The sequence below is a fragment of the Etheostoma spectabile genome, chromosome 3 (genome assembly GCF_008692095.1).
Source record: "Etheostoma spectabile isolate EspeVRDwgs_2016 chromosome 3, UIUC_Espe_1.0, whole genome shotgun sequence".
Classification (NCBI taxonomy): Eukaryota; Metazoa; Chordata; class Actinopteri; order Perciformes; family Percidae; genus Etheostoma; species Etheostoma spectabile.
Genome location: NC_045735.1, coordinates 13,656,384 through 13,680,329, shown reverse-complemented (window position 1 = coordinate 13,680,329; position 23,946 = coordinate 13,656,384). Strand labels below are relative to the sequence as shown.

The following is a 23,946-nucleotide window of genomic DNA, read 5'->3' as shown; positions in this document are numbered from 1 at the left end:
ATCAGCCTATTATATCATGAAGGCAAGGCCTATTGTTTAATCAGACCTGTTCAAAATGGAGCCCAGACAATGGGTTCAGAAATTATTTCGATAATACAAGAAGGAATTCATGCCACATAATTTTGCAACACACAGGCTACATAATCGAAATATTTTAATGTGTTTTTTTTAGAATGAATGAGCTAAATAGATCATATAAGCTTTCTTGTCATCAGCTGACCTCCAGCCCCCTCATTTATATTCGATGAAGGCGTGGTTTCTTTTAATGGGCTAGTCTAGTTTGACAATAGACAGGACACATCAGCCAATTAGAAACCTCATCAGAACAATTCTATGAAGGCCATTCACTGAGGAATCCAATGAACGTCGAGAGAGGGCGGGACGTGCTTGCGACGCTGCTTGCTGCCGGGGAAACGGAGTTCTGAGGGTGTACGGAATTGTGCCGGTGGACGAGAAACTCCCGCCATTTCGACAAGGAATTTAACCTCTTGATTGATCCAGGTTACTTTTTCGTAGCATTTGCTAATTATCTTATCTGACAACAAGAAGCTCAGACAGTACGAACATGCAGCAAATACAACTGATTAAACGAGAACAGGCCTAGTTTGCAAAGACTTGGGATTGTACAAACGCGCCAGACCACTGCTGAACTGAGCTTTGGCTGTTGCCGCGAGTTTGATTTCGGTGTGGTTTGCATCTTTACATGTTCATCCGGAGAAGCTAAAAGTTTACTAACTATACCGAGAGACAAGTCCGGCAACCTGTTTTACATAGAAGACATTGCGTAAAACCAACATGACACCACTACTAGAGGAGAGAAGAAGGATGCGATGAGGCGAGTGGCAAGAAGCGGACTGTTATTGTTTTGCAACGAGATAGCAATCCATTCTATTAGCTAACGTTAGTCAGCTAGCTAGCTGCTACACGTTGAGTGCCGGGCCTGCCGGCGGTAACGTGAGGCGTGCTAAGATATTTCGGGACACTTGCATACATGCTAAGAACATATTATTGTATGCTGTTGTGCTAGTTTGTTGCTAGAAGATTTCATTTTACCCTTGGCACCCGTGCCATCTGTGGATTTGAGATGGCACCGCTTTTAGGCCGGAAACCTTACCCACTGGCTAAGCCGCTAGCCGAGCCACCAGGCCCGGGAGAAGAAGTCTACATCATCGAGCACACCAAGGAGGCCTTCAGGAACAAAGAGTATCCTTTAACATGATGCTGATGCTTAGACTCGACTTATGTAGCCAGTCGGCATGATGCTGTATAGTTAGCTAAGTGGCTTTGTTCAACTGGCTAATTGTATGCTCACATAGACATGTGCATTGATATGTATGGCTTCAGAGCCTAATTTGATTTTACCTTAAAACTTCACCCAATTTAATATTAACCCACATGTAGCTACACAGTGTACACCGGGTGACGAGCTTGCTGGCTAACGTTAGCACCGCTTTGCTAATCAACTCATTGTAGCTAGCTGGCTGTTTCGCTAAGCTGGAGTAAATATTTACATTTTATTAATTTATTTAATTGTGCATAGAACAATTCACATGTTTAGTTAAATATAGAGAGTTGCTGAAATGCGTCCTGTCACTTTCACGGCCCCACTGTCAGCTAGTAATGCTAGCGGGTTTAGCTAGCGGGTTTAGCTAGCGCGCTGCTAGCGTTAGGGATACCATTATGTCACAATAGCCCGCCGTCTGCTTCCACAGGCTGATGTTTATCGGCTGGTTACAGTTAGCTGTTAACGCTTGCGTATTTACAGTCAGCTAGCCTTAGCTACCGCTACATTTGTTTTGTAGTTTGCCAAGAGAGAACAGCAGTTGACTTAAAACAGATTATAGATTTAAGACAGCATTTTGGGATATGTATTTCTGTTCTAATAGAATAGTGTAACGTTATCCACCTGTTTTGGTGTTCATGTGAAAACTTTGAACGTCAGCAAGATTTTGAAGCCAGTTATGACAGATCAGTGTGACACAAGTGGACTTCATGTATTGCTACATGAGTTGTTTATAAGTTCTAGTTGACGTGGATTCCTGCGGTGACATAGCTGTAATTCACTTTCCTGTCTTGTTACCTTTTTAACAACAGAATCTACCATCACTGCTTGAAGAATAGCTATGTGAAACACAGGCCTCCCAGCTACATTTCCACGCTATCCCATCAGCATCATCAGACTTGGTTTAATTCTGAAGTGGAGAATGTGGTTCACTTAACTGTTGTAGTTTTTAAAATCACCAGCGGTAGCAAGTCAAACTTTTTTACTTCCATCAACTACCTATAGAAGTTTGGTAACTTTTTTTCCACAAAACGTATTTTCATTTAGTTAGTAAACAAATGGCTAAATAAAGGAGGAACTGCTTATGCGTGACTATTGTAATTTCCTTGACAAAATGCCTACAGAGAGTATGAGGCACGCTTGCAGAGGTATAATGAGCGCATCTGGACATGCAAGAGTACTGGAAGCAACCAGCTCACACACAAAGAAGCTTGGGAGGAGGAACAAGAAGTCACCGAACTGTAAGTATTACATCCAAAGTTTGATTGTACACAATTTTATCCAACTTTTTATATAATAGCCATTAGTCAACGCTCTATTGATTACTGTTCATGGCCTACACAGACTGTTTGAAGAATACACCCGTAGAGTTTTTAGTGAATGGCAGTACTGGTAGTTTAGATGCCCTAAAAAGCAGATGAGCCTCCTATAACAGCAGCTCGGTTGCATCACAAAAGAGTTACACTCTTCCAGTGAAGGTCACAAGGCTTGCTGCTTTGCTATGATTGGATAAATCAAGTGCTCCTCCTCTAATTCTATTTAGAGGGTGTGTCATTGAGTCATCCTTCAATCTGCAGTGGCCTGATGATAGTTCCCTTAGGCTTAGACTGATCTGCAAACAGGAAGAACATAGCCATGAGAAACTGTAGGGAAGTTCAACTAATTTTTGTCAGTCCACTTATCACCAGCCAGGTATACATATACTGTATGTATATGTGCTATCAGCAAGAGAAAGGTGGGACAAGGAGATGTCACAGCAAAGAGGCGGCAGAGCGTTGTTCAGCTGGCCAGAGCTCAAGTCACTCTTGATCACATTGCATATTTAAGTGATGTCTAATATCAGCAAAGAGATTTTACTCCCCCTACTGGTCACTCTCAGCTCTTTGTTGCCCTGTTATTTAATGCTCTGGTCCCTGTGACAAATACATCGCAAAAATCCCAACAATGTGAAATAAATCATGTCTTGAATAGAGTGCATTACACCCATTTACAAACTCAATTTATGTCTGATGTGGCAAAAGCCTTGTTTGCTGAGCATCAGGACAAACAAAAACAGTGTCTCACTTTATACTGAAATATAGGTATGGAGCACATTAAAATTGGAATGCAAGACAGAAACTACATTAAACTTTATCTTAAATAAATAACTGCTGACCATTTTCTGTGTGCAGGCTTCAGGAGGAGTATCCCCTGTGGTTTGAGAAGCCGGTCCTGGAGATGGTCCACCACAACACAGTATCTTTAGACAAACTGGTTGAAATGGCCTGGATGGAAATCCTTACCAAGTATGCTGTGGATGAAGAGTGTGACTTCCTGGTCAGTGTAGCGTCTGTTATGTAACTTTGCATTTGGATCTTGTAATGACTCCAGCACCTATGATCACTATTCATGTTATCTTTAGAGGACCATATCAATTATTTTGCATTTCTAACAACAAATGAGACACTTTAAAATATTACTGGCAATTTACCAAATGTTAACATTTTTTGAATTAATGTTTAACCTCCTAGGCAGCAATTGATTTTGTTTTTTTAAGAGGTGTTAAGAAATATAATAAATATATAATATAATCTCTGCTAATTCTCATGACTTTGCACTAATGTAAAACTTTAACAATAACCATCCAGCAGGTGTTTAATTGAGAATTTACACTTGGTGTATTCTGAGATGCTCACAAGACTTTTCCACTTCAGGTAGGGAAGGACAAAAGTTTGCAAGTAAAGGTGGTGAAGATCCATCCCCAAGAAAACCCAGAGGGCGAGATGGGAGAGAAGAAGCTTGAAGGTGCCTGTGATTCTCCATCTAGCGACAAGGAGAATGCAAGTCAGGAGAACCAGAGGAAGGAACCTCCTCCCCGAGAGGAGGAGAACAGGAGGGAGAGTCTCAGTGAGTACCAGTCACTGCATAAATAGTGTAAACAAAGAGTTTTGAAGAAAAAATGATATTGTAGCCATGCAGCATGGATAAAACCACACTTCCTGTTTATAAATGCATCCCTTTTAAACCACATGACGGGTGGTATATTGTTTAGTTATTGTTTGTAGGCCCATAATAATTTGCTTAGATAAAATGGTTTAATTTCTCCGGTTAATCCACTTCATGTTCTGATCACTTTTTTTCTGCATGCTTGGGGAAAAAAAATCTCATTTGTTACACATGACACTATTTTACTTCCTATTAGGTGACCGAGCACGACGTTCACCAAGGAAACTTCCCACTGCCATGAAGGAAGAAAAGAAGAAATGGGTGATGCCCAAATTCCTTCCTCATAAGTACGACGTGAAGCTCGTCAACGAGGATAAGGTCTGTATCTTGTTGTCAACAATAAGTGTCTGAACTTCTTTTCCTTCTGCGTCCCAGAGAAAAATTAGTCTTGTCTTAAAACCCATGACGGTATATTACTCTTCTGTACTTTATTGTGCCAAATGTGATGAAATTTGGCAGCCTGGTCAATAACCAGTCTTAATGCTTGTTTCGTGATCTTTTGAGAGCTACACAAAGTAAGCATTTTTGTAAGTTGACGCTAAATCTTTCCCACCGACTCGTCTCCTAGGTGATCAGTGATGTCCCGGCAGACAGTCTTAACAGAACGGAGCGCCCTCCAACGAAGGAGATCATACGCTACTTTATCCGGCACTATGCTCTGAGGCTGGGCATGGGAGAGAGTGCTCCCTGGGTGGTTGAAGATGAACTGGTGAAAAAATTTAACTTGCCCAGCAAATTCAGTGACTTTCTTCTTGATCCACACAAGGTAACTTACTCATGGTAATTTCTTTTTGCATATTACTCAAATTTAAAAATGTTTGCTGGTTCTTAGCTCACTTTTTTGTTTTTGTCTAAAGTTTTTAGCCGAGAATCCCTCTGCAAAGCGTAAGAGCTTGTCATCTCCAGAGTGTAAACCTAACAAGAAGCTGAAGACCCCTGACACCCCAGGAGATGATTCAGGAAATGAGAAGGGAGAAAAGAAAAGGAAAAAGAAGAAAGACTCTTTAGGCATGCCCCTTAGTCCAACCATTTGGGGCCACATGCAGGTTAGCTGGCTTGTATGCACATTATCATGTCTCAGGGTTTTTTTCAATTACTTAATAACTATGTTGCATCCCTTTTTTTTTCTCAAAACTTTGATTAATTGGCTCATTTTGACTGTATTTCAGAAAATAAAAATGAATGGCTCCCCTCTCAAGATGAAGAACTCGGGATCTCCAAAGAAAGGAGAAGGCAAAGGGTCAGCTCCTTCCACACCAAAATTGGGCAGGAAGTCCGGGGACAAGAAAGAAGGAAAGAAAACTGGAAAGAGCGGTGATAAGAAGCTCAACGTCCTCAAAGCTTCTAAAAAGGACGATAAAGCAGGTGCTAAGACACCGAAGATGAAGCAGATGACTCTGCTGCATCTAGCTAAGAGCGCCCCTGCTGGGAGCCCTAAGAAGAGAGCCCGTAGTACCAGCATGGGTACGCCTAAACTGGGGAAGCCACTGCACCCTATGGCTCTCCACCTTCTACGTTACTATAAGGAAAACAAGGGCAAAGAGGACAAAAAGAACTCCCTTTCTGGCCTCATCTCCAAGGCGGCAAAGACCTTGTCCCCAGATGATCGGGGCCGGCTGCCAGAGGAGCTCAAAGAGCTGGTGCAGAAACGCTGGGAGCTACTAGAGCAAAAGAAGCGCTGGGCAGCCATGAGTGAAGAGGAAAAACAGGAAGAGACAAAGAAAAGGCGCGAGGAAGTCAAGGAGAAACTTCGAGAAAAGGCCAAGGAGAGGCGTGAGAAGGAGATGCTTGTCCGCCGAGAACAATCACGCCGATATGAGGACCAGGAGATTGAAGGTGGCAAGACCCTGCCGACGTTCAAACTTGTAGACATGCCAGAGGGGCTGCCCAACACCCTGTTTGGTGACGTGGCTATGGTTGTGGACTTCCTCCACTGCTATGCAGGGCTGCTGATGCCAGATGACCAGTACCCCATCACAGCTGGGGCTCTGATGGAAGCCCTGGCCGGGGAGCGATCTGGCTTCCTCTACCTGAACCGCGTACTGGTGGTGCTGCTTCAGACGCTGCTGCAGGACGAGCTGGCAGAAGGCTACAGTGAGCTTGATATGCCCTTATCTGAGATCCCCCTCACTATGCACTCAGTGTCAGAGCTGGCAAGATTGTGCCTGAGACCGTGTGACGCCCATGGTGAGGAGAGTGCCCGGGGCTCAGTGGACTCTGGGGCTTTGGCTGGCTTTGATGATGTAGTGACCAGTGAGTTCTTAGAAAAACTTGAGACAATCGAGGTGTTTGAGCTGAGCCCCGAAGAGAAGGTCAGCCTACTGGTTGCACTGTGCCACCGCATACTCATGACATACTCGGTTGAAGACCATGTCGATGCAATGCAGCAACGGTCCGCTGAGGTGTGGAAGGAGCGTCTGGCAATGCTGAAAGAGGTCAATGACCGCAAGAGGGCAGAGAAGCAGATGCGAAAGGAGATGGAGGGCAAAGGTAGGCTTCATCAGTACAACTTGTTAAGTTAAGCATTGATTATAAATGTTTTTATTGTCAAAATACCAGAGAGCGGAACATCTTCTTTCAGCCTTTTAGTTTTTTATTGATATCCCAAAAATGTAAATGTTAGTCGATTTAGTTCCGTTTGTTTAAATTTGACACTTGTTTTTTCTTCTGGGCTCAAAGGCGAGAAAAAGAAAGAAGGGGGTGCTAAGAAGGAGAACAAAAAAGAAGTGAAGGTGGAGCCAGAGCCGGAGCCAGAGGACATGATTAGCTCAGTGAAGAGCCGGCGGCTGATGTCCATGCAGGCCAAGAAGGAGAAGGAGGAAATGGACAGGCAGAACAAAGGTAAACTTTTCTAGCAGGGAGTGGAGCACATAATCCAAATATGCTATAAAAAAAAAAAATTGGTTAACTGGCAAGCTAACCATGTATTGTGTGACACAATTTGATTTTGTTCTCTCAGTACTTAGTTTCTCCACCACTGAGATCTTGTAGGAATGTGTCATTTAGAGTGTAGCCAGTTTATCATTAATAACTAATTCTTAAGTCTGTATACCTCACTCTACTGTGTTATTCCCCCAAAGAGCGCATGGAGAAGGAGGCTGAAGAGGAGCGGATGCGTAAACAGAGGGCTGCTGTAGAAAGGGCCTTTCAGGATGGTATAACCAAAGCCAGACTTGTCATGCGCAGGACCCCACTGGGTACTGACAGAAGTCATAACCGGTTAGTGCTGCACACAAACATTTGAAAAGATTATAAACAGATAAATAGCGTTAGGAGTCAGGGGATTTCAATGAATAACCTAAATAAATTATAACCCCGGTTGCTTGATGTTTTCTTTTCAGATACTGGCTTTTCTCTGACGTGGTCCCTGGTCTGTACATTGAGAAAGGCTGGGTGCATGAAAGCATCAACTACAGCTTCACCCCTCCACCGGAGGACAAACCAGCTGATCCTGACATGGAAGAGGAAGAGGATGACGAGTCGGCCGCTGTTAATGATTCACAAGGTATGGTTACTTAAGTGCAAGGTATCCTTGTCAAAATGTTTGTGTTAATGCTAAAAAGTTAATATTGGCTGATATTGGTCCCAAATATAAAATCTCATATATTGGTAACAACTTAAAAATGGTTCTTAGCGACTCTAATTGTTTAGTTTTTCTTGGTGGACAGGTTTTTGTGTAGATAAATTCATTTGCCGTTTTGGTCAAATCTTTGACTTTTTTTTCATAAAGTCATACAAATATTTTGTAATTCTTGTTCATGTTGTAGGAGCTGAAAAGGACGATGGCAGTATAGATGGTGCAATTTGTGAGGGAGCCCAGCAGGGGACAGCACCAGACATCTGTATAGAAACTACTGTTCCCAACCAGGGACAGAACCTCTGGTATGATCTTTGTTTCTAAATTCTTCTTTCATTTGATGGATTTTTTTCCTTTTTTTTTTTTTTATTACAACATATTCTTTCCCTAATTGTGGTTCCTCTGAATACAGGTTTGTATGTGAAAGCACAGCTGAGCTGGAAGAACTAGTGGAAAGTCTTCATCCTCAGGGGGTTAGAGAGAGTGAACTGAAAGCAAAGATACAAAGCAGGTGTGTGCACTCATAAGAAACAAGTACGCTAACAAACATGCAAGCATCCGCTCGTACTGCGCTGCTAAAGCATTGCCTGGTGTTACCAGCTTTTAGGGCTCTGTTGGAGTGATCCAACAGGTGCTATTTAAAGCTTTTTTTTTGTTGTTGCAGCAAGCTTGTAGGTTATTAAAAAGTTTAAAATAAATACAAAAAAGGGTTAAAAAAACGCATCAGCTGAATACAAAGCTCTCCCTTCCCTGTTTCAGGTACCAGGACATCCTCCACTCAGTCCATCTGACACGTAAAAGCAAAATGGCCCTTAGGACCTGTGATGGCTACACAGAGCTGCTCAATTACCTGCGCAGTGACATCCAGGAGGTAGCCTCAAGACTCCAGAAGGGAGGCCTGGGATACCTAGATGACAACATAGACATTGAAGATCAGGTGAGTAGTTTGTCTGGCTACATACAATATCTGTAGCCCTGGAATTTCAACATTAATGTTCACTGACGATTGAGAACATTCTTTCTTGGGGTGAGTGACTGTGTTCAACCTTCTGTCACAACCTGAAAATTAAAAAAACAAACAAGCATTAAACATAAATGTGTGCAAAATAAAGTGCTATTTTGATCATACAGATGAGTGTAATCGGTTGAGGAAACGGGTGATTTGAAGAGAAAATTATGCAGAAAGCATATGAAGAAAAACTATGGGCGCCTGGTTTGCTCATCTGGTATTGTAGTGGCCCATCTATAGAGGGTTACTCCTCGACGCAGTGGCCGCAGGTTTGACTTTGACCTGCGGCCCTTTGCTGCATATCATTCCCCTTCCCTCTCCCATTTCAAGTCTGTCCTATCCACATAAAGGCCTAAAATGCCCCAATAAATTGTCTTAAATAAAATGAACCACTACTAATACGCTACACCACCATCGAGGCTGTGTGTTTTGTGTTGTTACACAAGGTTTAAGAGTTTGTCAGTGTCGTCCACTAAACTTTGGGATTGTAATTGATAACTGATCTGTTTCATCCTCTATTCACAGTTAAAAGACATGGAGAGCTTGAAAGACTTTGGCGAATGCATCATCACCATTCAGGCCTGTGTAATTAAAAAGTTCCTGCAAGGATTCATGGCCCCTAAGCAGAAAAAGAAGAAAAAGCAAGGAGGGGAGGAAAGCAGCAAGGCTGAAGAGGTGGACGAGGAGAAGAGACTAGCAGAAGAGGCTAGGGTAAGAGAACAGAGTTGCCATATTCAAGTTTACTTTTAAGTTTGTGTCTCAAATGTAAACAGGTTCCATTTAAAAAGTCACTGAATGTTGGGATTGTCTGATTTTCACTGGGGAGGTTTGCACAGGTATCATGGTCATAACTCTTGCTAAAGCGCATTAATGTCAAAGCTCCTGAAATATGTTTTTGTAATTAAAAAAAAAAAAAAAAATATCTGCAAGAAAACAGAGCTATGAGATGGACACATAAAATAAAATTGAATTGAGAAGCTGATGTTTGCTCTTGAAACTCACTGAAGACTCATACAGACAGAGCTATCACAATTAAACTCTTTCTTCATGTAAAGTTCCGCTGACTTAAACAAGTCTGGGCTTTTCCTCTTAGGTGGCTACAGCGGTAGAGAAGTGGAAGACTGCCATCCGAGAGGCCCAGACCTTTTCCCGCATGCACGTCCTGCTGGGAATGTTGGACGCTTGCATAAAGTGGGACATGTCTGCCGAGAACGCTCGCTGCAAAGTCTGTCGCAGGAAAGGTAAGGACAGTTTTCTGCTGTTGTCTCTCTCATTTGGTCTCAAAGAAAAGAATTAGCTGTAAATTATTTGCAGCCTATGAGAGTGTCATGGCTTAAATGACATAGAAAGGTTTGTTGTAACATGGCTTTCCTTGACCAATAATGGGACAAATAACCCTTTTCACCTAAACAGAACTACAGCACCACAACTGGGGCCTTTCTAATAAATACGGTTTCTTATGGCTTTTTTTCATGAAGACACAGTCAGTACAACAGTCGGTCCTTACTAATGGCTGTGCTGAATTGTTGAGTTGCAGTTTGAGTGAAGCATTGCTACACCACTACTCTTCTGCCTCCTGTCTAGTGCTCAGGCAGAGCCCATCTGTGCTGAAGCTGATGGAGTCTAGACCCAGATCCAAACAGGGCAGCAGCGACAGGCTCAGAGCAGGGCAGACTAGTAGTGTAAGGCAGGTCTACATGCTGAGCTGGCAGAACCACAGGCCAACAGGTGAACCTGTAGTGATAACATGACAATCAAAAACTTGGTTACTTGCACAGTTTGTTGGCCTTTTCAGGGAGAGAATACAGGAACAGAAATGTGGACATACTGAATACATTTTAGGTAAAACCAGGAAATTGGTTTAAAAATGCCTTCTTTATCCAGTCCTATGGTAAATGTTGATCCTCTTCCAGGTGACGATGAGAAACTCATCCTCTGTGACGAGTGCAACAAGGCCTTCCACCTGTTCTGTCTGCGACCGGCCCTGTACCGCATTCCTGACGGAGAGTGGCTGTGCCCGGCCTGCCAGCCCACTGTGGCCAGACGCGGCTCCCGTTTACGGTAACTGTCCGCCGCACACCTTCATTGTCAATGTAAACTGTTAAGATTTCATGTAGACGTAGAAATAGCATTTAATTTGTGTGCAGTAACACATTTGTCTTTGACTAAAAATACAATATTTTTATTTGTCACATAAATGAGTACTGTACAGTAAATAGTGGAGCATATACAGTGGCAATCTGTCATTTTACAATCAACTTTTTTTTGGATGTGTGCATACAAAGACGTTTTCACTTAAAATGACTGTAGACCTAAATGAAGCTGGATATATTGTGCTATGCAGGTTTCTGATGTATTTTTCCCCCCACTGTTTTTAAAAGTCTGCATATTTTTAAAGCAGCCGTAAGGTTTGTACTCTCCTCACTGTGCATAACCCCAGCCACAAAATGTAAATTGGCAGGTAAAGGGTAGCGCACTGGCTCTAGTATTAGTGAGACTACATATTATTTGACATATCAAAATTAAATGATTGTTTTTCTAAATTTTAACAAAACCTCTAAAGTAAATCTTGCTTATTTTCCAACTACAGACCATATTCTGTCTCTGTCATCCATGTAAAGGTTTTTGATTGGCAACCTCTATTGCAGGAACTACAACCAAGACACAGATGATGAAGAAGAGGACGAGGAGGAGTCTGAAGAGGAGGAGTCTGAGGAAGAGGAAGAGGATGAGGAAGAGAATGACTACAAAGCCATGGGTCACAGCTGTGAGTATCAGCGGGAGCAAATTAAGTTCAGGGTTCACAAAATTGCCTCGGCTCAGTGACGGCTCAATGGTTCATCATTAGGGTTTCCACCTGGATAAGTTAAGGAGGAGCGGCCAAATGTCTCTTTTGACTTCTATGTACCAACTCCAGACTGGAATCCTTGCGTCATCAAAATGTTCCATTTTGTATTTAAAAACAAGGGCACAAAACAAAGAATACAACAAATAAATTTAGTCGTCTAAAAGAACGAGTCACAGTTGGTTTTGGAAAATGGGGTTGTTAAAGGTTGTGAATGAGGAGAATGCTGACAGGGAATAACAGCCCCTGTCTCTATTGTCTGTGTGTTTTCATGTAGCACAGTGCAGGTCTGGACCTTGTGCTTTGAAGCCATGTCTCACTCTGGCTTCACTCAAAGTATGTGGCAGGATGATCCCCTCTGTCAGTTCAAGCGTGCATGTTAAGGATGACAATTAAGAACTTTTATGCGTCAATAGTTTGAAAGAGAATCTCAGAACGGATTTCTTATTATTTCTAGCGTGAGACTTTGCAATAGTCTACAGCATAGCACACTGGAGGTGGTCTGATTTTTCTATATATATATATATATATATATATATAATATAATGTGTAAACAACAACACAACGAACAATTAAGCATTAATGGTTTAGTAATTGTAACTTAGAAACAATATCCTCCAACAGTTAATGTTGATTTCTCATGGCAAAGTTTCAGATTTTTTTTTTTTTTTTTTAATGCCTTTTTGGTGCATATAAAACTGTTTCCACTAGGGTTCCTTTTCTTTTTCACTTGACTCCGACCTCTTCTTCTTCTTGTCCTGATCACCTCATTATATCTTCACAGTGAGACCAAGGAAGAAAATTAAGCAGTCTTCGTCTCGGCAGAAAAGTTCAAAAAGTAAACCCAAGAAGCAGTCGTCTTCAAGTAGTCAGAGCAGCAAACAGAGGACTGGCCCCAGCAGCCCTGCAGACATTGATGAACTGGTAAGAAACCAGCAGGACACCCGCATACAGAAGCTAGGTCTTCTTATAAGAATTAAAGAATAGATTTATAATGCTAAACGTGAGGGCAAGAGTTGATCTAAATCCCAGAAAGAGACAGACATTGTCATTGACAGCCTAGAATAAATAAGTTTGTTCTAATTGTTGTCCGTGTGCGTGGTTTCTGAAGGTGCGACAGAGCTCCCTATCAGGAGTGCGCAGGCAGGCACTGGAGCTGGAGAGGTGCGAGGAAATCCTCAAGAAACTGATGAAATTCCGCTACAGCTGGCCTTTCAGGTGAGCAAAGGACATAATCTGAATGTTTGAATGGACATTGCATTTAGCCTACTTTAGTTTAGGAAGTACTCTGGAGCAGCACCAGCTACTTGCATGTGGGAGAAAAGTGTTTACATCTAGGAGTAATAAATTGTGATATATTTATGTTTGTTTGCATAACATTTCTTGTTTTGGTAGAAACCCAAAATTAGTCTGTCAGGGTGTCATCATTTCTTAAGATCTTGACACCCCATCCCCAGTACATTCAACATGTATGATATCACTAAGACTGAAAGATTAAGATCTTCTGAATTAAACGTTTAACATGTGGCTTTTGAGTCTACAACAATATTACCAGATTACCCTTGACAGATATGCGGCCAGTGTTGTTGCATATCTTTAGACCCATGAATTAATCACAAATTAGCTTCTGAGTTTGTTTTAGTAAATCGACATATCCTACTACCTGAATGACTTTGACATCAAGAATGAATATGATCTTAACCTGTAGCCTAACGTGGCCCTCTTCTACCGTTCGGCTTCTCGTACAGGGAGCCTGTGTCCACGGAGGAGGCAGAGGACTACCTGGACATCATCTCCCAGCCCATGGATTTCCAAACAATGCTGGGAAAGTTCAGCCAGGGCTTGTATCGTCACGGCCAGGATTTCCTGGAAGACCTGAAACTAGTCTTCTCCAACGCAGAGGAGTACAACCAGCAGGGCAGCAGCGTCCTCTCCTGCATGGTCAAGACAGAGCAGTCGTTCGTTGAGCTGCTCCAAAAGCTGCTGCCTGGCCTCAGCTACCTCCGCCGGCGGTCACGCAAACGCGTCAGCCAAGCCCCTGCAACATCTGAGGAAGAGGAGGAAGAAGCTGAGGAGGATGAAGAGGAAACCAAGAAGAAGAAGATTCAGAATGGCAAATCAAACAGGAAGAAAACCAGAAATGTTCAGGGACGAAGGGAAGAGGAGAGCGAGAGTGGCGATGAGGAGGAGGATGATAATGGCAAGAGGAGAAGTAAGCGGACCTCTACCACCTCAGGCAGGAAGGATTACAGGGAGCAGGATAGCGATGGCGAGCGGGACACACGGAGAACTCGTCAGCGGGGGGGCCGGGGCGATGCTGGGGGGGCGAGCAGCGACGAAGACCGGTCCAGCCAGCAGCGACATTCCAAGAGACAGAAGCGCTCTTGAAGACCAGGGAGATTTTTGTTTGTTTGGTCGTCTCTTTGCTTTAAAATTTCTGTCCCGGTCTTCTAAAAATGATCAAGACCCCTCCATCACCTCCTCCTCAGCCAGCGGGACTTAATCCTCAGAAGGACTTTTTTGTGTTACTAAATTTCTGTTCATATTTTAAAAAACAACAAAAGAAAACTGATTTATATTTGTACCAAGTTTAATTTTTTTTCCCTCTTCTTCTAGACAAGAAAAATGAGACATTTGAGATAATGGGTGGGTCCTCATAGCTCTTAAGACTCTTTGATTTGAATTTCAGTTCCACTTCGACAACCTCACACATGTGTAATTTGACTTAAAATGTTGTCCCGTGAACTGCTTTATTTTTATATTTGCGCTCACCAAACACCAGTACAGTGTAATCGGCGGTCTGTCTTTACTCCTGACACACAAAGTCCAGCCATCACTTGTCTAGCTGTTACAAGTCATGGTGTTTTCACTGACTTAAAGTACTTCTTTGTTAAAGAGATGGTGTCCATGTAGCCAAAAGCTTCCTTGGCTTAAAAACAGCACTGACAGCTGATATAAAATTTTCCTGTCACCTGTAAATCCCTCTTAGTACTATAAGCATCTTGACATCAACATTATCTTTAGTCAAATGCAAGTCTTTAGACAAACATGGTAGGATTTTTACTAGTTGGTATAATTTTTTTTTTTTTCTTTCTACCCAGGTGCAGATTTATTGTCAAAAGCTGGGTTCAGACTGCACGTCACACATATAGTTGCATCACTTTAGTGCTAAAAACACAATGTTCAACTCAGCTCTTAGTGCCAAGATGTTTTCAAAGACAGGGACCCGACTTGGAGTCTCATCCTTGATGTGAAGAGCTGACCAGCCTTTCCTCCTCTGTAGTGCCCTGCCACTTTAAAAGAACCTGTACCTCAATGCTCCGTCAGTTTGCACTCCTCTCGTGCAAAGTGCACCTATTATGCCAGCAGCTGCAGGACCAGACTTTAATGAAATTATGTGCATAAACATTTTTGTAAACAGTGTTCAAAATCACAAATGTAACGTTTGTTAAGAAAATGGGCATTTTTGAATATTTGATATTTTTTGCACATTTTATTTGGTATTGTAAATGATAACTTGTTGATCTTAATCATATCCAATAAATGGCGAGGTTTATCCAGGGCTCTCCTAGTCAATGCAGAGAACATGTCAGGAGTTGGTTCACTTTTCATTGTCACGTGTACATTTTGTAACAAACACCTAAAGTCACTCTTTTTTTTTTCTTCTTTTTTTTCTTTTTTTTTTAAATAAAGGAGTTGCGCGGGTAAACGGCTCATAAGATGCAAAATGAAGTTTTCCCTGCATGTCCTGGTTCAGTCACCAGGCGGTGCTCTACTCCTGCTCTCTGAAAACTTTTTGTCCCGTCTGTTTCCTGATAATTCCTTGACAGTGCTGTTAGCTGGACTGCTGTAACACACTGCTTTTGGACGGGGAGCTTCATAGTGCTGGTGTATTTTGGCTCTACAACACCTTCTACACAGACAACTTAAAAAACCTTTTGAGTATGCAGAAAATATATATAATGCGACCCTCTAATGTCTGTATGTCTGTACTGTGCTGGTCTCCTGTTTTTCTAGTGCTGTCATCAAGACCTAACTGATTTCATTTGGCCACTGATTCCGACCCCACCCCTCCTATTATTTTTGTTTAAATTCGGATTTGTTCCTGACATGATTATAAAATCACTGTTGTAGATGATTGACATTTCAATGAACAAACAAAAGGTTACTGCCCTTCTCAAGTTGAGACCTGACTGTAAATGCTTTCTTTGTTCTTGGAGGAACTGCAAAAAGTCTTTTACACTTCCTTTTTTATATATATATTTATAGTCTCTAAAGTTGGGGTTGGGCAGGTTCAGAGGATTCACATGTAAAGAATTTCCAATAAAGGCTATGGATGAAGACCGTAGTTTCTCTGTTTTTTGTTGAGCTGATGAGCGTCCCCTGGTCAGACAGACACACATCACTGCCATCTGTAAAACCTTGTGATAAGAATATGGTCGGGGAGGGGAATGGGTTAGGCCTGAGCACCGACTGATGTTTAATTTACATTTTAATAAAACATCAAACATGGTTTCTGTATGGACTCTTTTCTCAAAAACATCAGCATCTTCAAATAGAAGCCAAATTGGCTTCAAAGATGTGTGCGTTTGAAGCCAAAAGTGACATGACAGAGGACAAATGGTTTCATTTTCCCAGAGGAGAATGAGCAGCTTGGACTTTTTGTGGAAAATGGTAATCTCATGATGGTTGAGTTAAGCTTTAATCACACAATTTAGGCTCTGTAAGGTGCAATATTACTTTAACAGCCTCAATTTATTTTGTTGACTGGCAGAAAGACTAAATTTGAAGATGAACAAGTCTCTGTGCAGTAGAAAGCTGTGGACACAAGAAACCTTTGATATATTAACACAAGGCAATTACAGAGTCTAGGCTGTTATTGACTGCTTCTGAGGCTGTTTATGGACCAAAATAAAGATTTTGCTGCACTCCGTAGTTCGAAGCATTTTCACAGGGAGCTCTCTTCACAAAAATACAGTACAGGTATTAGGTGGCAGCAATAATGACTACCAACTGGAAAGTCCCAAAGTTAGATAGCCACAAGGAGTGTGTCTGTGATGGATGGAGCAGAGGAGAGTGCAAGACGGAGAGCAAGATCCTCTAAGATCTACTAAAGCGCTGACAGCCTCTGAGCCATCTGTAATTTGGCAACAGGTGTAGAGGCCAAGATGGATCAGAGTAAAGGTCAGAGATGTGAAAAGTCAGTGGAAACCTTGCACTTGATTAGCAACCGTTAAACTTGAAATGTTTCATTTTCATGAGTTTAATTATCCATAAAGAACGATTTCTAATTTATAAATAAGATTGCTGACATTCGTACTTATATGCCATTTCTTATAGCTCTTTATTTTAAAATTAAAGTGCGATTTCTGTCCTTCCCCAGACATCTTTGTAACTGCAGCATTTTGAGCATCAGAAGAAGAAATAGGTTACAGGTCCATGATTTTGACCCACACAAAAAGAAGTTAATGGCAGATTGAGGACATTATGAGTTACAAGCCCCAAAGCGTTGGAGGGAAATCACAGCTTTTTGCCTGTTTTGTTGTTATTTCTGAATCTTCAATACTAACAGAATCTCTGTGACAGCCAGTTTTTTTGTGCCTGGCTGTTCTGGGAAATGGAGCCAAAAGCAACTGAACATTGCTATATATACAAAATGAACTCACTCGCATGACTTTAGTGAACTTCTAATGAACTCTGGCCTCTTAAGCATTCAAGAACTTGTTACCTTGAATAAGATACAATACAGTCATGATGTATGAACTTTTAGAAGGCTTCTGGATCTATCAGGGTCATTCCTCGCAAGGTGCATCCTACGCAGTGAAACATGGTTGAGACATGCATTAATCACCCAACTTGTACTCCCTGTTAAAGTAAAAGAACTCAACGAATGTACTCACAAATCTGTATAGCGCAAAAGGAGCTCCTGAGAATTTACAGGTAGCAGGACAAAGAGGTTTAGAAATAGTTCAAATACAGTTACATAATGTGAAAGAATCCTATATGATGAGCTATATAGGCCTGGCGTGGTTCTAGCGACTTTTGAGGGCAACCAATTAAGTTCACATGTGTGGTTTTGAGTGTCTCAGCAGCTATTGGATGGTTTGTCATGAATTGTAAAAATTTAAGTAAACCCCCTTTTACTTTTCATCTAGAGCCATCATCAGGTTAGAATATGTCCTATGCCTTAAAGGTGCCCTGCCACACTTATTTTATTACTTTGTGGTAATGTCTGTCTGTCTGTCCAAAGTTCGACCATGGACTCTGTAACATTTTTTGTGGAAAAAATGCCTTGTATCCCTTGTTTCAAGCCGTTCTAACGTGGTATAGAAAGCCTGCTGGAAGACTCGATTTGTGCCAGTTCTCATTAATATTCAACAAGCTAAGCTGCTTGACTCTGATTGGCTAACAACTAGCCAGCTCAACTAGGCGAGCTCATGAATTGCTTGACATCAGACTGACAAGCTTTTGTAATTGGCCTGATTTCTTCTCTTATTTCTTTTCAGTGGCTTACAGAGGAGGTAGCAGTTCATTTTCACATTCACGACATAACACAAACACATATATACCAAACATACTTCAAAAATGCAAGTCAAAACGGTTTTGTGTGGTAGTGCACCTTTAACAAAATAAGAAAAGTAAGGTTATGTGCACTTGTATATGAGGGAGCTCAAATGGACCTCAAATGAGGGAGGAGACTGAGCACTGTTCACACTGATGACATCTTGAATTTGAAAGTGTAATGTTTTAATACTAAAAGAAGCAGAATATAGAATGTACTGTTAAAGTGGCTACAATCAATATCTTTGCAATAACAATGTGACAATGTGAAAGGCAGACACCCAAGATCTGCAGCTCCTTGGCTTTGCAGAGTTTTATATAGGTTTTAGCTCATTGTGGCGGCAGCAACTTTACTGATTTGTTTCACACTCAACTCTCTCATTGTTGTTTTCGGCTGCAACAGGCAGCTGTTTTCAGTGGTGAAGCTCTAACAACCCATTGTACCTAATGTTACACAGTTACCAGCTTGTGAACAAAGTGGAGCATTTAGCAGCTAAAGAGTCCGATATTTCCCTCAGGAGTTGGTGGAGACCAAAATCAGAGCAGCAGGTGCCCTCGCTCTCTAACAAGCAAACAATGGCCATGCACGGACTAATCTTTGAACCCTGTGCAAACTGACAGCAGCAGTGTATGACCGAGACATCCACACATAACAGCAGAGCGGAGCAGCCCAACCTGCAAATATTTACCCCTGGTCCAAGTCGGTGCAGAGGGCATCTGGCAAGGAGCGAACAAGTGTGTTTCTCACTCTCATTCCAGCAGCCAAGATGTACAGCAGTCTGTGAAGTGACATTACTGGGACTACATTAAAGGACAGCTGAAGGATTTAATTGAGGCAGGGTTTGGTTTTACTGCTCATTTGCATTCCTTATGTCCTTTCATTGTTAGTTTTTTTATCGCTTTATGCAATTAGATGTTAACTCTGTGGTTTATCTTTAGTCTATTTGTGTTGCTTTTGTGTTTGACCTAAGTGACTGCATTAGACAAAGCTAATCGGGACACAATTAACATTAATTGGTCTTCATTTTTGCTTTAACCATTACTTCACCTGAATGTCCTGCTTCCCCTTGCGTTTTTAATTTTTAATTTTTTATTTGATTGGTTGAACATGTTTGACCTTAAAAAGATAGATTATATATTTGTAGCGGAAACGGTTTGTTTACTTAGGCCTAGCCCACGCATACACTGGGAATTTTTAAAAACAGGTTTTTTTTCCTCCTTCGTTCACATGAGCACTTTTTAAGAAAAATCTCTGTCCACATGAAAATACAAAAACAAAGCATTGTCAAGAGCATGCTGAGCCAACAAGCAGCGATAATTCCAGTCCTCAAAGAAGACAAAAAAGATATTACAGTGACCTCTGTAATGCAACGGAAGAGTAACTGTACATTTAAAGCCTATCTTGTTGTTGTTGGGTTTTTTTTATCTCCGGTGGTTTAACTTCTCATCTAGCTGTAGTGATGTAGAAGTGAGCTACAGTATGTGTCAGTACACCCTAACATCAGTGTTGGGTGTGGTGTCCACCTGAGAGGTCAGTGAAACACTGCTTGGTATTATTTAAATGTCAATATGTTGTGTAGCTATAAGTAAGGATAGGTGACAAATTAAAGTAAAATTAATAATTGAAATGTAACAAATGTAGATGCTTCTGTACAGCATGAAATGTCAAAGCACACTGCAAGCTGTTCTGGAGGCTTGTAGTGGCTCGACACCACACTAAGACACTTCCTTAAAATTTGTTACCCGTCTGTACCTTTGATAGCTATCTTATCCATGTATTCTTTAGATGACTCGAGATCAAACCTTTATGAATACCTTTTTATGTGTTGAACAGGTCTTTAGCTTCAGATGAGATTATGCTGAGGCCTACTTGCTGCATTTTTGACACCTGTCCCACTCGTGCCGTCACTATAAAATGACAGCAAGTCAAGCTGTCCTGCTGGAGTTGGTGCGGTGAGGGGATTTTTGAGAAGTAAGCAAAAACTTGATTTGTGTCATATCATAGCACGCTTTAGAATGAGCTCAGTCAGTCTATCATGCTGGCAGCTGCAGGAAAGCACACAGAGAAAATGAGGACAAGGGGGAAAGAGATAGAAAAATTCTGACAGTCTGCCAGAACAGAGAGAAATAACATAATCATTCACAGCGCATAAAGGTAACCTAAAAATGGAGTGCCAAAACCAACTTATATGACCACAGCGGCGACATGCCCTAAATTTCTCTCTGCTTTAAGTACAAATGATTATTAATGCATTATTCTCACCCAATTTTCTCCACTAACGTGCATCCACTCACTTTGATGATATAACCAAAGTAAGCGGAAAAAAGAAAAGCAAGGGAGCGCAGCAAGGGAGGAGTTCAGAGGATGGCTTTTCTCTTGGGAACACAGAGCTCTCATCCCAAAGGGGACCCTGCACTCTTCTGAAACCGTCTGAATCTTCCTGAAACGTCAGCATTTACACATCAGTCATATATCCTCTCTGGCATGACTGCAACCACAAACACAAGTGCTACGGTGCACACTTGGATCGGCTTACTCAGACTAGCTTTTCATCAAAGAGCTAAATGTTTAAGGTTTCCATGTACACGTTGCTCCCTTCTTTATTAATTAATAATATAGTAATTCGGAATTTACATGAAGGCACAAATCTGACAAATGTTAAAGCCAAGAGAATAACTGCAGAATCACCCAGGGATTTCTTTGAACTCGGCGATCCAGATATGGCAGCAACAACAATTGGATGAGTGGCTACAGGGGAGATGAAAGACGTAATAAGTGGGCTGTGGCCTTTCATGATTCATACTGAGGGTTCATCTCACTGTTAAGTCAAACTATGATCCCAAATGTTGAATAGGAATTTATATATATATATATATATATATATATATATACATACATGCATACATATCTGGATTATTTGTAAAGCTTAGCTGTGGATGATAGAAACCCAATTAACCATTTAACTTCTTCCTCATCTTTGCCAGATTGTATTTTTGCTTTACGCCAAGCTTTCCTACACTGGAAATCCAGAGTTCTCGCAAAGCACAATTTGAATTTGCTCATTGAGTTATTCTGACATTGAGTGATGCTGCTCATTAACTATACCCTTGTAGCCGAGCTGCACCAATCCCATCGGTGTATCTGACATAGGCGGGCAGGGTGAGCTAAACAGATGACGACAGTTTTATCTACCAGTTAGCTCCACAGGTAGCTAAGCGTATGGGGCTCTGGACACGTCACCCCCTGTGTTGTTGTGATTGGTCGTAGTGTTATCCAATTGCGTGCAGTGAGATTTTCAAATGCACATTTGGAGCAGCCCCTCGAGATGGGCAACTTTCAGTACTCAATGCCAGACCTTTAATCTTTTGAATTTGGGTCTGGATTTCCAGGCTAAAGCTTTCCAGCATTCCCTTTACACAACCTCTCCGATCCTGTCGGTTTTGAGTGTCTCAGCAGCTATTGGATGGTTTGTCATGAATTGTAAAATTTAAGTAAACCCCCTTTTCTTTTCATCTAGAGCCATCATCAGGTTAGAATATGTCCTATGCCTTAAAGGTGCCCTGCCCACTTATTTATTACTTTGTGGTAATGTCTGTCTGTCTGTCCAAAGTTCGACCATGGACTCTGTAACATTTTTGTGGAAAAATGCCTTGTATCCCTTGTTTCAAGCCGTTCTAACGTGGTATAGAAAGCCTGCTGGAAGACTCGATTTGTGCCAGTTCTCATTAAATTCAACAAGCTAAGTGCTTGACTCTGATGGCTAAATAGCCAGCTCAATACGTGCGAGCTCATGAATGCTTGACATCGACTGACAAGCTTTTGTAATTGGCCTGATTTCTTCTTTATTTCTTTTCAGTGGCTTACAGAGGAGGTAGCAGTTCATTTTCACATTCACGACATAGCACAAACCACATATATACCAAACATACTTCAAAAATGCAAGTCAAAACGGTTTGGTGTAGTGCACCTTAACAAAATAAGAAAAGTAAGGTTATGTGCACTTGTATATGAGGAGCTCAAATGGACCTCAAAAGGGAGGAGACGCGAGCACTGTTCACACTGATGACATCTTGAATTTGAAAGTGTAATGTTTTAATGTTGTTTAATGTTTAATGTTGTGTAATGTTGTATGTTTTTCTAGATTCCAATTCCTTGCTGCCCTTTAAGATTAAGACTGGGAACAGGTGGACACAGCAAGCCAGGCTTCGCTAAAGCCAAGATATAGTCCTTCACATATCCCATCGTTAATCCTTTGCTTGTCATTTTTATTTTTAAAAAAAAAGGTTAAAAATTGAACAAATGAGATATAATTTATTAGTTAACACATTAAATCTCATTTGTTTAACTTTTAAGCTTTAGAGGTGTTAGACGATGGATTTACCTTTGGACAGAGTTCGATGTTTTCCCCTGTCTTTATGCTAAAGTAAGATGGGCTCTGTAAAACACAACTGTAAAAACCTCAAGTAGCAGTCTGACGAAGGTAATGTTTTAAAAACAAAACCCAGAAATATTGTGTTAATTAGTGAACTTTAGAAGTAAGGCAATTTTCTTAGCTATTGACAGAACCACACTAAGCTAACCAGCCGGAAACGGTGTCTTAATGTTTACTGTACAGACATGACAGTGGTATCAATCTTTTAATTTAACTCTTGGCAAGAGAATGAATGATCATTCAAAATGCCAAACTTTTGCTTTAATTATATTTCAATGTTTTTAATAAGGAGATTTTTGTCCCTTAAAACCCTCATCCCTCTATGTTTAAAAGTTAAAATCTTAATCTAATAAAAGACGGGAATAAATGTAGGAGTCATTTCCTGTCACATCAAAACAATTAGTGTTTCCCAAAAACATATTTTTTTGCAGAATTGAGATTATCAGTGCAGACTGATCATGTATTATATATGTATATATATATATATATATATTACATCTATAATACATGATCAGTCTGCACTGATAATCTCGATATTACATCTATATTTTCTCTCCTTTCTTTGCAAATCACATCCATCTAAAGTTGCATGATGGCCTTGCTCCTGTCACAGCTCATGTTTCTCTGGAGTGTGCATATGCCTAGTGAGGGGGATGACAGCAATAAATAGATTAAAGTGTGTAATGGCCCAATCCAATCCCTGCACTGCTCCACCATGCACGGGTGATTCACTTAAAAAAACAAAAAATAAAAATACCAAGAAAGCTGCAGCTGTTGGGGCTGACTTACGTTCTGTTTTTTGTTGAGTAAGAAACTGGAGGTGAGTGTGTACACATGTGTGCATATGTGCATATGTATGTGTTTGTATACAGTATATGACTAAGGGCAGAGAAAGAGAAAAAGGCAACACGTTGTATATGGATATACCCACTCAAAAGTAGGCGTGAGTATAAATGTGTGCATAAGTACAAACCTGTGCGCACTTTGTGTGTGTGTGTGTGTGTGTGTGTGCCAACCAAGGTGTGTATGTGTACCAAGTGTGCATGTGTCTTAATAGGAAGCAGTCACAGTGCTGCTGACGGCTCCATAAAGGAGCCTTTGAATGGCTTGGCTCTGGTAAATTCATAGCAGATGTGAGGGAAAGAATATCCACCCAGGTTGAGTGGCCCTTTACTGGGAAGGCGACAGGAGTCCAATCCAGGGGAGGCAGACGGACGGCAGACAGGAGCCAGGACACACACACACACACACACA

The 23,946-nt window shown here is 41.3% G+C and overlaps 2 protein-coding genes across 3 annotated transcripts in view; one reads left to right on the top strand and one right to left on the bottom strand.

Annotated features, from left to right (window-relative positions):
- The first annotated feature begins 390 nt into the window (after positions 1-390).
- baz1b (bromodomain adjacent to zinc finger domain, 1B) lies at positions 391-15,355 on the top strand. 2 transcript variants are annotated; one of them, XM_032508384.1, is made up of 22 exons: positions 391-1,203; positions 2,407-2,523; positions 3,454-3,598; positions 3,976-4,168; positions 4,464-4,585; positions 4,836-5,033; positions 5,125-5,313; positions 5,437-6,757; positions 6,947-7,108; positions 7,348-7,486; positions 7,609-7,772; positions 8,035-8,149; positions 8,257-8,355; positions 8,604-8,781; positions 9,379-9,564; positions 9,947-10,094; positions 10,438-10,581; positions 10,767-10,914; positions 11,502-11,620; positions 12,483-12,622; positions 12,810-12,916; positions 13,447-15,355. In XM_032508384.1, exons 1-22 carry the CDS (start codon positions 1,085-1,087, stop codon positions 14,084-14,086), a joined length of 4,893 nt encoding a protein of 1,630 aa, XP_032364275.1. In that variant the 5' UTR covers positions 391-1,084; the 3' UTR covers positions 14,087-15,355. The 2 variants fall into 2 exon arrangements, with proteins under 2 accessions (XP_032364275.1, XP_032364278.1); XM_032508387.1 differs by lacking the exon at positions 10,438-10,581 and having other exon boundaries at positions 392-1,203.
- Positions 15,356-18,741: 3,386 nt separating this feature from the next.
- Positions 18,742-23,946, bottom strand: part of fzd9b (frizzled class receptor 9b) — a 19,767-nt gene continuing 14,562 nt past the window's right edge. Inside the window, exon 2 of the mRNA XM_032510095.1 lies at positions 18,742-18,752. The gene's annotated coding sequence lies outside the window, so the exon portion shown is untranslated. The remainder of the gene's footprint in view (positions 18,753-23,946) is intronic.

Excerpts from the sequence above, each read along its gene's own strand:
- baz1b (XM_032508384.1), top strand. The coding sequence starts at position 1,085 with ATGGCACCGCTTTTAGGCCGGAAACCTTACCCACTGGCTAAGCCGCTA. Across the intron at positions 5,034-5,124 it reads TTCTTCTTGATCCACACAAG|TTTTTAGCCGAGAATCCCTC; the intron begins GTAACTTACTCA and ends TTTTGTCTAAAG. Across the intron at positions 11,621-12,482 it reads CAAAGCCATGGGTCACAGCT|TGAGACCAAGGAAGAAAATT; the intron begins GTGAGTATCAGC and ends ATATCTTCACAG.